Source organism: Rhinatrema bivittatum, chromosome 5, assembly GCF_901001135.1.
Source record: "Rhinatrema bivittatum chromosome 5, aRhiBiv1.1, whole genome shotgun sequence".
Taxonomy (NCBI): Eukaryota; Metazoa; Chordata; class Amphibia; order Gymnophiona; family Rhinatrematidae; genus Rhinatrema; species Rhinatrema bivittatum.
Genome location: NC_042619.1, coordinates 252,288,883 through 252,304,320, shown reverse-complemented (window position 1 = coordinate 252,304,320; position 15,438 = coordinate 252,288,883). Strand labels below are relative to the sequence as shown.

Sequence of the window (15,438 nt, the reverse complement as noted above, 5' to 3'; positions counted from 1 at the left end):
ACCCTGGCCTCACGACATCCTCCTCTGTGTTCCCACCCTGGCCTCTGGTGGGAAAGGTACTCAGAAGAGTAGAACTTCACAAGGGCCCGGTCATTCTCGTAGCGCCAGAGTGGCCCCGGAGACCATGGTTTGTGGATCTGGTGAACCTTGCAGCGGACGAGCCTCTTCATCTCGGTCATCTCCCACAGCTGCTGTGGCAGGGTCCCATATTTTTCGATCAGGCGGCTCGCTTTTGTCTAGCGGCCTGGCTTTTGAGAGGCGAAGGTTGAGAAAGAAGGGTTATAAGGAGGAGATTATTTCCACCCTGTTGTGAGCACGTAAGATGTCAACATCTCTAGCTTATGTTCGCGTATGGAAAGTATTTGAGACAATGTGTGCTGATTCCAGAGTGCCTGCGCGCAAGGCCCCAGTGTCCCAGGTCCTAGCCTTCCTACAGAATGGTCTTTCCAAGGGTTTGTCTTTCAGTTCCCTACGGGTTCAGGTTTCGGCTCTCAGTTCCCTCCTAGGACAGGTTGATGGTTATGCCATGGCGGCTCACCCGGATGTCGTGTGATTCCTCAAGGGTGCTAAGCATTTGAACCCGCCTATTCAGGCTACTTGCTGTCATGGAGCCTTAACCTAGTACTTCGAGTTCTCTGCGGCACTTCCTTTGAACCACTCTGTCAGGCCACGCTTAAGGATCTGAATTTTAAGATGGTTTTTCTGGTTTCTATCTGCTCAGCTAGAAGAGTGTCCAAGCTCCAAGCCTTGTCGAGCAGGGAACCATTTCTTCGTTTTTATGATTCAGGTGTTTCCCTCAAGACAGTACCATCCTTTTTACCGAAGGTCGTGTCCTCCTTTCATTTAAATCAGTCAGTGGAGCTTCCTGCTTTTTCTCCTGATGACATTGCCAACACGCCTGGCGGGGACCTTAAGCGTCTTGATGTTAAAAGAGTGCTCTTGCAATACTTATCAGTCACAAATTAATTTCGGGTCTCTGATCATCTTTTTGTTCTATGGAGTGGACCCAACAAGGGAAACAAGGCCTCTAAGGCTACCATTGCTCACTGGCTAAAGGAGGCGATTGCGTCGGCCTATATCTGTCGGGGCCGGCTGGTTACGGAGGGTTTAAAGGCCCATTCGTTATGCTCACAGGCTACCTCTTGGGAGGAGAGCCAGCTGGTCTCCCCACAGGAGATATGCAGAGCAGCTGCCTGGAAATCTCTTCATACTTTTTCTTGGCATTATCGCTTCAATGTTCAGGCGCCAGCCTTTGGTTCCTTTGGCAGAGAGGTGCTTCGAGCGGGACTATCTCGGTCCCACCCTACTTAGGGAAGCTTTGGTAAATCCCACTGTCTGGACTGATTCGGGTACATACAGGGAAAGGAAAATTGGTTCTTAACTGCTAATTTTCATTCCTGTAGTACCACAGATCAGTCCAGACTCCCGCCCTGGTTTCATCTACCAGTGATATCTCCGCTCGAAATTTTTTACAGCCTCTGATTGAAAATTGTCTGCTTTATCTCGAAAATTCTAAGGCACCGGAAGTATCTACTACAGATATATGTGTATAAGAGCACTTTTTTTGAATGCTTTGAATTTCAGATTACAATTTCAGAGTTATGTTTGTTTACTTGCTTGATCTTTTTCGGGTTATTAAGTTATTCTTTCTGATTTGATAATGTTTATACTGAAGGGACGCAGGGTGAGCACTGTCCTGATATAGGATACCCTTTCAGTTTTTCTCTGTCTCCATCTGCTGGACAGGAGGCGCTCAACCCACTGTCTGGACTGATCCGTGGTACTACAGGAACGAAAATTAGCAGGTAAGAACCAATTTTCCTATCCTCAAAGACTCCGTCACCACCGAAGCCTAAATGGCAAAAATCCACTGGTGATGTCCCTTCACCTTCCTCTTCTCGGTCCAAAGCATCGACATCTTCATCTTCGATGCCAGACAAACAGCAGACCGATCATCGAGAGAAACATCGACACCATCATCGACGAAGTGTCTCCTCCGATGTAGGAATTGGAAAGCCATCGACATCAGAGACTGAGCCACCGACCAAAAAAGCCCCAAGGAGACGAGGCCCCATCCCCGTCTGGACTCAGGGCACCGAGGCGTTCCCTACCGGTATCTGTGCCGGGATCCGGAACTCCAAAGCCACCGGTAGAGTCTCCGGCTACACCTTCCGAGCCTCCACCCACAATAGCCGTACCCCCCCATGCCAGCTTCTCAGACGGAATTGGACAGGATTGTCCAAGAGGCGGTGCTTCAAGCTTTACAATCATTCCAGTCTCCACCGGCACCGGTGGAGACTGGAATGATTGCCCGATCCCATGTCGATGATGCTGGCTTCTCTTCTGGATAGACTGGATTCATTAATCGGTGCTCTTCCTTCGGTTCCAGCTGTGCCATCGGCCCCTGCGAAGCCACCGACACCGATGCAGATACCCTTATCCTCGGACGAGGAACCGGAGCGGCCAATGCCCGAACCAACACCAGGACCATCGGGTTTCGTACCATCGCACCATCTTTCGAAAACACTGATGCCATCGATGCCTTCACCATCCTTGATGCCTCCATTGATGCCACCTCGAATCCCATCGGTGCGACCTCCAGATCCAGCTGGATTTGCACCTCTACCTCAACCTCAAGGCCCTGGAGGTGCCGGTGACCTCCCTTATAATCCATGGGGAGTTGATACTACTGACTCTGATGATTCAGATCTACCTTTACAACCTTCACCCCCAGATGAACGTCGACGTTCCCCACCGGAGGACTTGACATTTGCAGATTTTATTAAGGAAATGTCTGAGCAATTCCTTTTAATTTGCAAACAGAAGAGGATGCCAGCCATAAATGCTTGAAGTGCTACAATTTGTAGATGCACCCAAGGAAGTCATGGCAGTTCCTGTTCATGAAGTACTACTGGACCTTCTAAACCGTAACTGGGAGCATCCTGACTCAGTTCCTCCTGTGAATAGGAAAGCTGATGCTATCTATTTGATGCAATCAGCCTCAGGTTTCCAAACATCTCAACTACCTCACCAGTCAGTAGTTGTGGAGTCGGCCCAAAAGAAATCTAACAAATCCAGGCCTCATTCCTCAGCACCTCCAGGTAAGGAGCAAAAGTCATTAGACGCCTTTGAACGAAGGGTCTTCCATGGCTCAATGCTTATTGCACACATTGCAGCATACCAGTTATATATGACGCAATACTCCAGAAATCTCTGGAAGAGAGTACAGGAGTATTCCGAATCTCTACCTGATGAATACCAGGAAGGACTTAACAACATTCTTCTAAAAGGTCTAGATGCTGGCAAGCATGAGATAAGAGCAGTGTATGATATCTTTGACACCGCCTCCAGGGTTTCTGCAGCAAGTATCAGTGCACAGCGTTGGGCATGGCTTAAGTCCTCCAACTTACGACAAGAGGTCCAGGATCGCCTTGCAGACCTCCCATATACTGGTGACAACTTATTTGGAACTAAAGTCCAACAGTTGCACAATTAAAAGACCACCACGATACCCTATGTCAACTGTCTGCTCTTCTTCTGGATTATCCATCCACGACAAAGAGATCTTTCAGACGAGATCCTAGACAGTTTACATATAAACCGAAAAGATATTACCCACCTCAATCTCGGCCTCAACAATCTAAACCTCCACAAAGAGGCCAGACTCGTCAAACTAGGACACCAAAAACCCAACCAGAGAGCAACAGCCAATCTCTTGCCTTTCCAGTGGGAGGCCGCATGTGCCTCTTCTCCCATCTCTGGCACACCATTACAACAGATCAGTGGGTACTAACTGTAATAAGCCAAGGATACCATCTAAACTTTCTCACCATACTGCCAAACGGGTTATCCCGTCCACTCACAAACCCCAGCATCCACTCCCCACTCCTCGAAGTGGAACTCTTGACCCTTCTACAATCCAATGCTGTAGAACCAGTACCTCGACAGCACTGGGGTCAAGAGTTCTACTCTCGTTACTTCCTGATTCCAAAAAAATTAGGAGGTATTCGTCCTATTTTGGACTTAAGTGCCCTAAACAAATATCTCAAAAAAGAAAAGTTCAGAATGGTAACCTTGGGTACCATGCTCCCACTGATTCAAAGAACAGATTAGCTTTGCTCCCTGGATCTGCAGGAGGCTTACGTATACATCGTGATTTATCCTCCTCATCGCAAATACCTCCGGTTCACAGTAGGTCAATTCCATTTTCAATACTGTGTACTACCATTTGGGCTTGCATCAGCCCCAAGGGTTTTCACAAAATGCCTGGAAGTTGTAGCAGCCCATTTAAGGAAAAACAATGTTCACATCTATCCGTACCTGGATGATTGGTTTATCAGGGCTACGACTCAAAAGGGAGCAGTTCGGTCCCTCCATTATACAATCAATCTGCTCCAATCACTGGGGTTCCTTATTAACTACCCCAAGTCAAATCTGACTCCATCTCAAAAAATCTCATTCATAGGAGCAGATCTCGACACTATCCAGGCAAAAGCGTTCCTCCCACGGACCAGAGCACACTCCTTATCCATCCTAGAAAGATCATTACAGTCTCGCCAGACCATTACGGCTCGTCATCTCTTGACCTTACTGGGCCACATGGCGTCCATAGTTCACGTAACTCCCATGGCTCGCTTAGCCATGAGAGTGTCACAATGGACTTTAAAATCCCAATGGTCCCAGTCAAGTCAAAAGATGTCTCACATTGTCCACGTCATCAATCAGCTGCGTCTCTCCCTGAATTGGTGGGTACAGGAGTCCAATCTCCACAATCCCAAATTATACTAACCACAGATGCATCTCCCCTGGGTTGGGGAGCTCATGTCCACAACCTCCAAACCCAATGTTTTTGGACCAAAGCGGCGTCCGAGCATCAGATCAATTTTCTGGAACTCCAGGCAATTCGATGTGCCCTCTTCACCTTTTAGGATTGCCTCTCGAGCAAAGTGGTCCTCATCCAAATGGACAGTCAGGTTGCAATGTGGTATCTAAACAAACAAGGGGGCACAGGCTCTTATCTACTATGTCAGGAGACAGCGCAGATCTGGGCCTGGGCTCTCTCCCATTCCATACTACTGAGAGTGACTTATCTGGCAGGCATGCACAATGTGATGGCGGACAATCTCAGTCGGACCTTTCATCCCCATGAATGGTCCCTGAACCCCACAGTAGCAGAATGCATATTTCGCCAGTGAGGCCATCCGCACATAGACCTCTTTGTGTCAATACACAACCGCAAAGTAGCACACTTCTGTTCTCTGCACCGCAGCCACGAAACTCCCCCACAGGATGCCTTCTCCCACTCGTGGTCAATAGGTCTCCTCTATGATTACTCTCCACTTCCACTCATCAGCAAGACTCTCATGAAGTTACGGCAGGAACACTGATTCTCATAGCCCCTCACTGGCCGCGTCAGGTCTGGTTTCCCATCCTTCACGACCTATCAGTCCAACCACCCATTCGCCTGGGCACGGACCCAATGCTAATAACGCAGAACAACAGTCTATTATGTCATCCCAACCTCCATTCACTGTCCCTGACAGCTTGGATGTTGAAAGGTTAACTCTGCAATCTTTAAACCTTTCAGACAGTGTTTCACAAGTCCTCGTTGCTTCACGAAAGCCTTCTACCAGAAGATCGTATTGTGCAAAATGGAAGAGATTTTCCTCATGGTGCAATATAAAGGAAATAGACCCTTTTTCCTGTTCCATAGTAAAATTCCTGGACTACCTATGGCATCTTTCGGAATCTGGACTACAGACTTCCTCTATTCGTGACCACATTAGTGCTATTGCGGCTTATCACAGAGGTATCGAACACCATGATATCAGCACAACCACTCGTAGCTCACTTCATGAGAAGTTTACTACACCTTAAACCTCCCCTACGTCCTCCAGTTCCTACCTGGGACCTTAATGTTGTTCTAGCACAACTTATGAAGCCTCCCTTTGAGCCGTTACATTCCTGCGAGCTTTGCCATCTCACTTGGAAGGTGATCTTTCTAGTAGCCATAACATCCACTTGCAGAGTCAGTGAGTTACATGCACTAGTTATATATCCACCTTACACTAGGTTTCTTCACGACCATGTAGTACTCGGTACTCACCCTAAATTCTTACCAAAAGTAGTCTCTGAGTTTCATTTAAATCAGTGTATTACTCTTCCAACCTTTTTTCTCAAACCTCACATCCAGGTGAGTGAGCTCTCCACTCCTTGGACTGCAAATGCGCTCTTGCCTTTTACTTAGATTGTACTGCAGCCCACAGGTCGTCCACCCAACTATTTGTCTCTTTCGATAAAACCAAATTGGGTACTCCGGTAGGCAAACAGACCATTTCAATCTGGCTAGCAGATTGCATTTCTTTTTGCTATCATCAAGCAGGTCTTCCTATGCAGGACCGTGTTAAAGCACACTCTGTAAAAGCAATGGCAACGTCAGTGGCACACCTCCACTCGTTCCTCTTGCTACATGGAGCTCCCTCCATACTTTTGCAGCTCATTATTGTCTTGACAAAGCTGGCAGACAGGATTCCATCTTCGGCCAATCGGTCCTACGTAACCTGTTTCCCATATAATAACCCAACTCCTTCCTGCGACCCAGGGAGATCATCAGGCTGCCCAACTCACCAAAACTACCTCAGTTGTTATGCCTGTTGCACGTCGTTAGGTATTTTGACTATATGACATTCGGGCATCCTGTAGCTTGCTAATCACCCACATGTGAGGACTATCATCCTGCTTGGCTTGTGAGAGGGTTGCTTACCTGTAACAGGTGTTCTCACAGGACAGCAGGATGTTAGTCCTCAAGAAACCCACCCGCCACCCCGCGGAATTGGGTCTGTTTCCATTTTCTTATTTTATTTTTCGCTCATACTTTACTAAAAACGAGACTGAAGGGGGACTCCTGCTGGATGCAGAGTTGGTGTCATGCTGGGCATGCTCAGTGGTGCCAGTCAAAGTTCTGGAAACGTTGACAGAAGTGTTCCGTGATTGGGCTCCATCCTGATGATGTCACCCACATGTGAGGACTAACATCCTGCTGTCCTATGAGAACACCTGTTACAGGTAAGCAACTCTGCTTTCCCCTCACAGCTGCCTCCTCCATCTCTTGGATAATCCCCTTTCTCTCTCCTCATGTCTGTCTCTTCTATCTCTCTCCTTTATCTCAGGTCATCGGTGACCTTATGCAGAGAATTCATCGGGTCTTTCACTTCTCTGCAAAGCTGCTGCTGGTTAGAAGGCAATTAATGGGGCTGGTTCCTGAGGAGCTGTAAGTATGCATAGTAATGCCTAGCTCATCCATAGAGTTAGTCTGCCAGAGAGAGGAAGAACAGTTAACTATAGACCCGGCACATTAAGACAGAAGGGTGTGGCACCCATGCGACTAACATGTGACTCTCTTGCTGCAGGATTGACCACCTGATTCTCTTGAAAGGGGTGGTGGTGCTGGAGGAGTTCTGTAAGGAGTTGGCTGCTGTGGCTTTTGTGAAATTCTCTCCAGAAGATGGCAACTCTGTCCTCCATGTGGATGCATCTCCCAGAGAGGAAACCTGAAGATGACTGCCAGCAGCTGTCTACACATGCCCTGCCTGTGGGCAGGAATAAGGGCAGTACCCTCATATGCACTGTTCCTGAGTAGGACTTGGAGCAATGTGGGGGGAAGGTACTACCTCTTTCCTTGTCACACTGGTTGAAAAGTGGCAACTTCAGCTTGGCTTTGGGGGTGTGGGTGCCCCTATACTGCAGTTTGGAAGATAACTAAATGAGGTGATTTGCAGCCCCATATGGTATGAGGCTTGTCAGAAGGGTGACAGAGTTTACCAGATTGACTGGATTCTACAGAAATCTCTTCTATGAACACACAGCCTGATTTAGAGATGACTTTTCCCTTAGGCATAGAATAGGAGAAAACCTGTGAGAAATCAGGGTCATTGCACTTTATTATGACTTTCTCATCAGCAGCCTGTATAGGGGAGGGACCCAATACCAGCAGTGCTTCTAATGAAAGAAGAATCAGGAAGAAAATGCTGCAGAGCCCAGAAGCAGTCAAGTTTCTATATTAAAAACTCATAGCAGGTACATCTGTATTTGGGATCTGGCTGAGACTATTTCTGTGTACTTCCCAAAAACAAGGACTCTCTCAGCTCATTTTCTGCAGGCCCAGGAGGTACCCGGACAAGTCCTCACTGGTTACATGCACCTGCCCTTCTTGTGAATAGTGTGTGGCAAGCTGAGTAGGTGCCAGGAGGCACGGGGGGAGCACGAGCAATAACAGTGGCAACAGCTGGGCAAATTAAACCTTATTTATTAGCAATTTAAATAAAACAGGCACAATTTTGTCATCTCTTTCCATTTTAGTTCCTTATGTGTTCTTATGGTTTTATTGAATTCACAGGAATTTGTATGTCATTTCTATTTAGTAAAATTACCCTATAACCAATGTTCCCTCTAAGTTGTGCAGAAGTCCATGTTGTTACTATTCTTAACTCTTGATGCTTTTGACGCAACTGCAACATTGCTCTCCACTTTGATGGGAGGTGGCGGGTGGCAGGAAAGAGGAATTGGCTTCAGAGACAATCAACACAAGCCCTGACTTTTATAGTCTGGGGTACTGATGCACAGCCATAAGGGAAAAGGCACAGGACTGCTTCTATGGCCAGGTGCATAAAGCAAAGCTCGTCAAACAACACTGTCTAAATTTTCAAGTAGGCTCATCACCTGGTAAAAATGTTGCTAGCAGTACATATTTTTATGGCTTCTCAAAAGGCTTGGGGATAACTGCATGGAGCAGCAGTTGCTACTCTTAAGAGAAACATTGGGGTAACCTGCACGACACAGCAGATACTACCATAAGAAGCTTATGGGCAGACTGGATGGACCATTTGGTCTTTTTCTGCCATCCTTATTATGTTACTATGTTCTGATCACAGAGAGGTCCATATTGAAAGCTTAGTAGGCTAGCTGAGTTAGCCAGATCAACTTATCTTGCTAATTTAGTCGAGATATTCAGCAGTGCAGTAGCGCCACTGAATATACCTAGATAAGTTTAAAGTTAGCCAGTTACGATTAGCTGGCTAACTTTAGACCTGCTCAATAGCAAGTCTAATTTATCTGGTTAACATAGACATAAAGTCCGAATACCCGCATCGATCTGACTAAGTTAGCCAGATAAGTAGCTCCTCCCTGTTACACCCCCATCCCACCCGTCACTTTGCCGTCTACCTACTTGGTTGGATATTGAGCTACTGCCTCTTAGCCAGATATGTTGCCACTGCTCTAGCTAAGTGGCAGTTCCTGAAAATCAGGGCCAGGGTGTGTTGCAGCCCTCCTCAGGTTTGAACTGCATCTGGTAAGTAGATCCCATGCCCCATGCATTCAAATTTGCAAAAGGGCTGCAGTACAGGCCATGGTTAGAATGCAGGTGGTGGACTTCTGTGCATCTGAGATGGAATATTGCCTACCACAAACATTTGTCCTCATGAGTTGCATTCAGAAGACCTTAAAAAAAAAGAATCGGATTGGATAACAGTCTTCATTGTCCTGACAAGTGGGTTACACCTCCCCACCAACAAATGAAGGCAGATATCATCTTTAGTTTTGTTTTTTGTTTGTTTGTTTTTTTTTTTGTTTTTTTTTGTGTAAACGATTTTTATTATTATAATAGGTTATATTCCCTGTACGTACCTGGATCAGTCCAGACAGTGGGTTATGTCCCCAATCCAGCAGATGGAGTCAGCACAAGCTTTGAGGGGGCGTATCCATATATACTACTACCCCCTCTGCAGGAGTTCAGTATCTTCTGACTCCAGCAGATGCGAGTAGGGGAATCAGACTTCCCCTCCTTTTTCTTCACTTTCTTGCTTGATTATGGCTTGTTGTTGTCTTTTTCTGTGGATCAAGTTTGTATCAAGTTTGTATTAAGTTTAAAAAAAAAAAAAAAAAGTAAGGCAGAGTTCTTTCAACTTCTGGGGAGTGGCTTATCTTCCTTGTCTCTTCTCTGCGGCCTTGCTGTTTATTTCTCGTTGCAGCCAGGGGTAAGTTTGTTTTTCCTTTGTAGTTTTTTCCTTCACAGCTCAGCCCCCGGTGCCCGCGAAAGCCGGTGGAGCCGGCCTCTTCGCTCTTTACTCCCTCACCCGCGGCCATTTTACAGCTCCTCATGGGCTGCTGAGCCATTTAGGGAAAGATGTCTGGGGCGGGTCGTGTGGCCAGGAAGGCCCCCCCGCGGCACCCTCCTCTATTTTCAGACAGCGGGCAGTGCGGGCCGACCGGGCCCCCCCCGCAGCAGCGCCTTTGTGCGCGTGGCCCCCCCCTGTGGCTTTTTCTTTTCTCCTGCAGCGATCCCGATGCCGCGGCCGTCCCGCTGTGCGGCCTGCGGAGACCCGGGGTCCCGGATTTCCCGGGAGGGCATCTGTGCACGATGCCTTCCCGGGGGGGAAGGTACCTCACAGTCCCTGACTGATTTCTCTTTTTTTGCCCGGGCGGTGCGGGCCGGCCACTCCGCCATTTTTGGCGGGAACGGCGGCCATTTTACATTCTGAGCGCCCTGAGGCGCAGGCCACGAGGGGGAACGGATCCCTGGAGGCCACGAGGGAGAACGGATCCCTGGAGGACTCTACCAGCGGGGGTGTTCCCCCGATTTTGGTGCAGGAACCAAGCACCCAGAGCCAGGGAGCAGGAACCACGCCGCCCCCGAAGCGCACCCGAGCAGGCCGGGGTTCTCTCCGGAGTTTATCCTGCTCATGCATACCGCTTATCTGCAGGGGCTGGAAGCACCTGTGGGACCCCCCCCCCCCCCCCTCCTAAGATCCCTCGGATGTCGCCCTCGACGCCGGCCCCCCCCGACCCTCCGGGAGTGGGGGCCTCCCGCCTTCCTACCCGGGTCCGATCCACGCCCGCGGCAGTGGGGGCGGTGCCAGACCCAGCGGGACATGGACTTGACCTCCCGGACGGGGGACAAGGGGACGGCACACAGGAGGGGGATGATCCGCGTACCCTACGCCTCTTCCAGAGGGAAGAGCTGGACGACCTCATCCCGCAGATCATCCAAGAATTAGATTTGGATCCGCCACCAGACCCGCCTGCCCCAGTAGCTCCCGCTGTCATCACTTCTTCAAGGAAGGGAGATCCTGTCCTGGCGGCACTCCGGCCGAGGGCTCGGGCTTTTCCCATTCATGACTCGTTTTTACAACTTCTCACCAGGGAATGGGACACCCCGGAGGCCTCCCTGAAGAGCAGCCGGGCTATGGAAAAGCTGTACCCGCTCCCCGAAGATTTTCTGGACCTCATCAAGGTCCCAAAGGTGGACTCCGCAGTGTCGGCGGTCACGAAGAGGACGACTATCCCAGTGACGGGAGGTGCGGCATTGCGGGACACACAGGATCGTAAGTTGGAAGTTTTCCTTAAGCGGGTTTTCGAGGTCTCCGCTCTGGGTATGCGGGCGGTGATGTGCAGTTCGCTTGCCCAGCGGGCTAGTCTCCTTTGGGTGCAACAACTCCTCACGTCTCAGAACCTGCCGTCCGATGAGGCTGCCCAGGCAGATCGGCTAGAAGCCGCAGTGGCGTATGGGGCGGACGCCTCGTACGACCTTTTTCGGGTCCTCACAAGATCCATGGTTTCGGTAGTGGCAGCACGACGACTACTGTGGCTACGCAATTGGGCGTCTGATACGTCCTCTAAGTCCAGTCTGGGCTCTCTTCCCTTCAGGGGCAAGTTCCTCTTCGGGGAGGATTTGGACCAGATCATCAAGTCCCTGGGGGAGAACGCTGTTCATCGGCTGCCGGAGGATAGGTTTCGACCATCCAGAGCGTTTTCTTCTTCTCGGACCAGAGCCAGAGCGCAACGGCGCTACAGGGGCTACAGACAGACGGGCTCCCGGCCATCCGCCCCCAGGTCTCAGCCCTGGTTGCGCGCCTTCCGTGGGCATCGGCCCGCACGCACTACTCCCGGAACCGGGAACCCCTATACCAAGTCTTCACAATGATGCCAGTCTCGCCCACTCCCCTGTCCCCAGGATTGGGGACCGACTAACGTATTTCTAAGCGGAGTGGGCACGGATCACCTCGGACCAGTGGGTCCTGGATACCATAAAACACGGCTACGCATTGGAATTTGTCCGCCCCCCGCAGGGAAGGTTCATCTTTTCCCCCTGTGGCTCGGACCTCAAGAGAGGAGCGGTGCAGCTGACTCTGGACAGACTCCGGGAGATAGGCGCTACTGCGCCCGTGCCCTTCGGAGAGGTGGGCTCGGGCCACTATTCCATCTATTTCGTCGTACCAAAGAAGGACGGTTCCTTCCGGCCTATCCTAGTCCTCAAGGAAGTCAACAAATCCCTTCGAGTCGTTCGGTTCCGCATGGAAACGCTCCGGTCAGTGATTGCGGCGGTGCATCGGGGGGAGTTCCTCGCCTCCCTGGACTTAACGGAGGCCTACCTGCACATTCCCATCCGCCCGGACCACCACAGTTTCCTTCGTTTCAAAATTCTGGACCAGCATTTTCAGTTCACGGCTCTCGCGTTTGGATTGGCGCCGGCGCTGCACACCTTCACCAAGATCATGGTAGTTGTGGCGGCAGCTCTCCGGAAGGAGGGCATCCTGGTTCATCCTTATCTGGACGATTGGCTCCTCCGGGCGAAGTCATTCGATCATGGACGCTCAGCGGTGACTCGAGTAGTACGGTTTCTACATTCCCTGGGATGGGTAGTGAACTTCTCCAAGAGCTCCCTCATGCCCTCGCAACGCTTGGGTTTTTTTTTGGGGGCAACTTTCGACACCCTACTGGGCAAAGTTTTTCTGCGCCAGGACAAAGCTCAATCCTTGCGGGATCACACACGACGGTTCTCTGCGTTACCAGAGCCCACCTCCTGGGACTACCTGCAACTCCTGGGAGTGATGGGGTCCACCATCGACCTTGTACCTTGGGCTTTCGCGCACCTCAGGACCTTACAGTGGGCGCTCTTCTCCCGTTGGAAACCAGTATTGCAGGACTATCAGATGATTCTCCTGCTCCCACAGAATGCCAGGGACAGTCTGGGCTGGTGGTTGGATCCGCCGAACCTGGCCCGTGGCATGTCCCTCGATCTGCCAAATTGGGTGGTGGTGACCACCTATGCCAGTCTAGCAGGCTGGGGTGCAGTCTGCGATCGAAGCGCCACGCAGGGGACGTGGTCCACGGTGGAGGCGAAGTGGTCAATCAACCGTCTGGAAACCAGAGCGGTCCGGCTAGCTCTGCGACATTTCCTCCCGCTTCTTCGGAACCGAGAAGTCAGAATCCTATCGGACAACGCTACCACCGTGGTCTACATCAACCGACAAGGAGGCACGCGCAGCCCGCAGGTCGCGCTCGAGGCGGCGCTGCTGATGCAATGGGCGGAGCGTCATCTCGTCCGGCTAGCGGCCTCGCACGTCGCCGGTGTGGACAACGTCCAGGCGGACTTCCTCAGTCGTCAACTGCTGGACCCGGAGAGTGGTCTCTCTCCGACAAAGCAATGCAACTTCTCGTCCATCGGTGGGGGGCCCCCCACTTGGATCTGATGGCGTCCGCTCTCAACGCCAAGGCTCCACGCTTCTTCAGTCGCCGGAGAGAGCGTGGAGGGAGTGGATGCCCTGGTCCTCCCGTGGCCGCCATATCTTTCTTTTCCACCATGGCCCCTGGTGGGCAGGATGCTCCGCAGAATAGAAAGCCATCAGGGGACCGTGGTTTTCGTCACCCCAGAATGGCCCAGGCGACCCTGGTTTGCGGACCTGCTACAGCTGGTGATCGACGGGCCAATCAGGCTGGGGCACCTCCCCCAGCTCCTACATCAGGGCCCGGTATTTTTCGAGCAGGCAGAATTCTTCTGTCTTGCGGCCTGGCTTTTGAGAGGCGCCGCCTCCGGCGTCGGGGCTACCTGGAGGCGGTAGTATCCACGCTATTGCGGGCACGAAAGACATCGGCCTATGTTCGAGTCTGGAAGGTGTTCGAGCTGTGGTGTACCAGCCAGGCCACGAGACCCGCTAAGGCTTCTGTACCTCAGATCCTTCAGTTTCTACAGGCGGGGGTGGAAAAAGGGCTCGCCTATAATTCACTACGGGTTCAGGTGGCCGCCCTTGGCTCGCTGTTGAGCGATGGGGCTCTCTTCTACAGCATTCTGACATTGCTCGTTTTCTCAAGGGTGTCAAGCATATGCGTCCTCCGTTACGGGACCCTTGTCCCTCCTGGAGTCTTAACTTTGTGCTTCGCTCCCTGTAGGGACCACCGTTCGAGCCGCTGCGCAGCGCAACGATAAAGGATCTCACTCTCAAGACTGTATTTCTTGTGGCCATCTGTTCCGCTCGACGCATCTCGGAGCTGCAGGCTCTGTTGTGTAGAGAGCCCTATCTCCGTTTCTCCGACTCTGGAGTTTCGCTTCGCACCGTTCCCTCCTTCCTTCCGAAGGTGGTTTCTGCATTCCATGTGAACCAGACGGTGGAGTTGCTGTCCTTCTCTTCCTCAGAGCCGAAGTCTCTCCGTCTCTTGAATGTCAAGCGCACTCTGCGCCTCTATCTGGAGGCTACAAATGAGTTCCGAACCTCTGACCATCTCTTTGTACTCTGGGCCGGTCCTAAGAAGGGGTCTCAGGCCTCGAAGGCTACCATTGCCAGATGGCTGAAGGCCGGCATTGCTGCTTCCTACATTGGGGCGGGTCGGACTCTCCCACCCGGAATCATAGCGCATTCTACACGTTCTCAGGCGGCTTCCTGGGCGGAGGTTCGCGCGGTATGCTCGCAGGAAATTTGTAGGGCAGCCACCTGGAAATTGTTACACACGTTCTCGAGGCACTATCGTCTGCACCTCGCCTCTTCAGTCTCTGGACACTTTGGCGAGCAGGTTCTCCGAGCAGGCCTCGCAGGACCCCACCCGATTTAGGGAAGCTTGGGTACATCCCACTGTCTGGACTGATCCAGGTACGTACAGGGAAAAGAAAATTATTATTTACCTGCTAATTTTCGTTCCTGTAGTACCATGGATCAGTCCAGACGCCCACCGCCTTTGGGTTCTTGATCCTGCTCAGCTCTGCGCTGCTTCTTGCTCGCAGTGTTCTGTGTCTTCACAGTTGTTTCTTTTCGCTGTTTTTCACAGCTCCCTACAAGTTGGTAGGATGTTTGCAGTTACTTGTTGCGGTTACAATTGTTTTCATTATCTGTTTCCACAAACTTGATCCTTCGGGGGTTTCTACTCGGGCTTTGATATACTCGATACTGAACTCCTGCAGAGGGGGTAGTAGTATATATGGATACGCCCCCTCAAAGCTTGTGCTGACTCCATCTGCTGGATTGGGGACATAACCCACTGTCTGGACTGATCCATGGTACTACAGGAATGAAAATTAGCAGGTAAATAATAATTTTCTTACAGTACAGACAGGATTAGAGATATACAGTTTATCCCATATCCCAATCCCTCAACCTAACAGGAGTCAGC

The 15,438-nt window shown here is 50.9% G+C and overlaps 1 protein-coding gene across 3 annotated transcripts in view; it reads left to right on the top strand.

Annotated features, from left to right (window-relative positions):
* The window catches only part of FAM160B2 (family with sequence similarity 160 member B2), a 120,980-nt gene extending 112,630 nt beyond the window's left edge, over positions 1 to 8,350 (top strand). For all 3 annotated transcript variants that reach the window (XM_029603840.1, XM_029603838.1, XM_029603839.1), the window contains 2 exons: positions 7,170 to 7,270; positions 7,410 to 8,350. In XM_029603840.1, coding sequence (XP_029459700.1) covers positions 7,170 to 7,270; positions 7,410 to 7,554 — 246 coding nt within the window. In that variant the 3' untranslated portion in view covers positions 7,555 to 8,350. The remainder of the gene's footprint in view (positions 1 to 7,169; positions 7,271 to 7,409) is intronic.
* Positions 8,351 to 15,438: the final 7,088 nt, after the last annotated feature.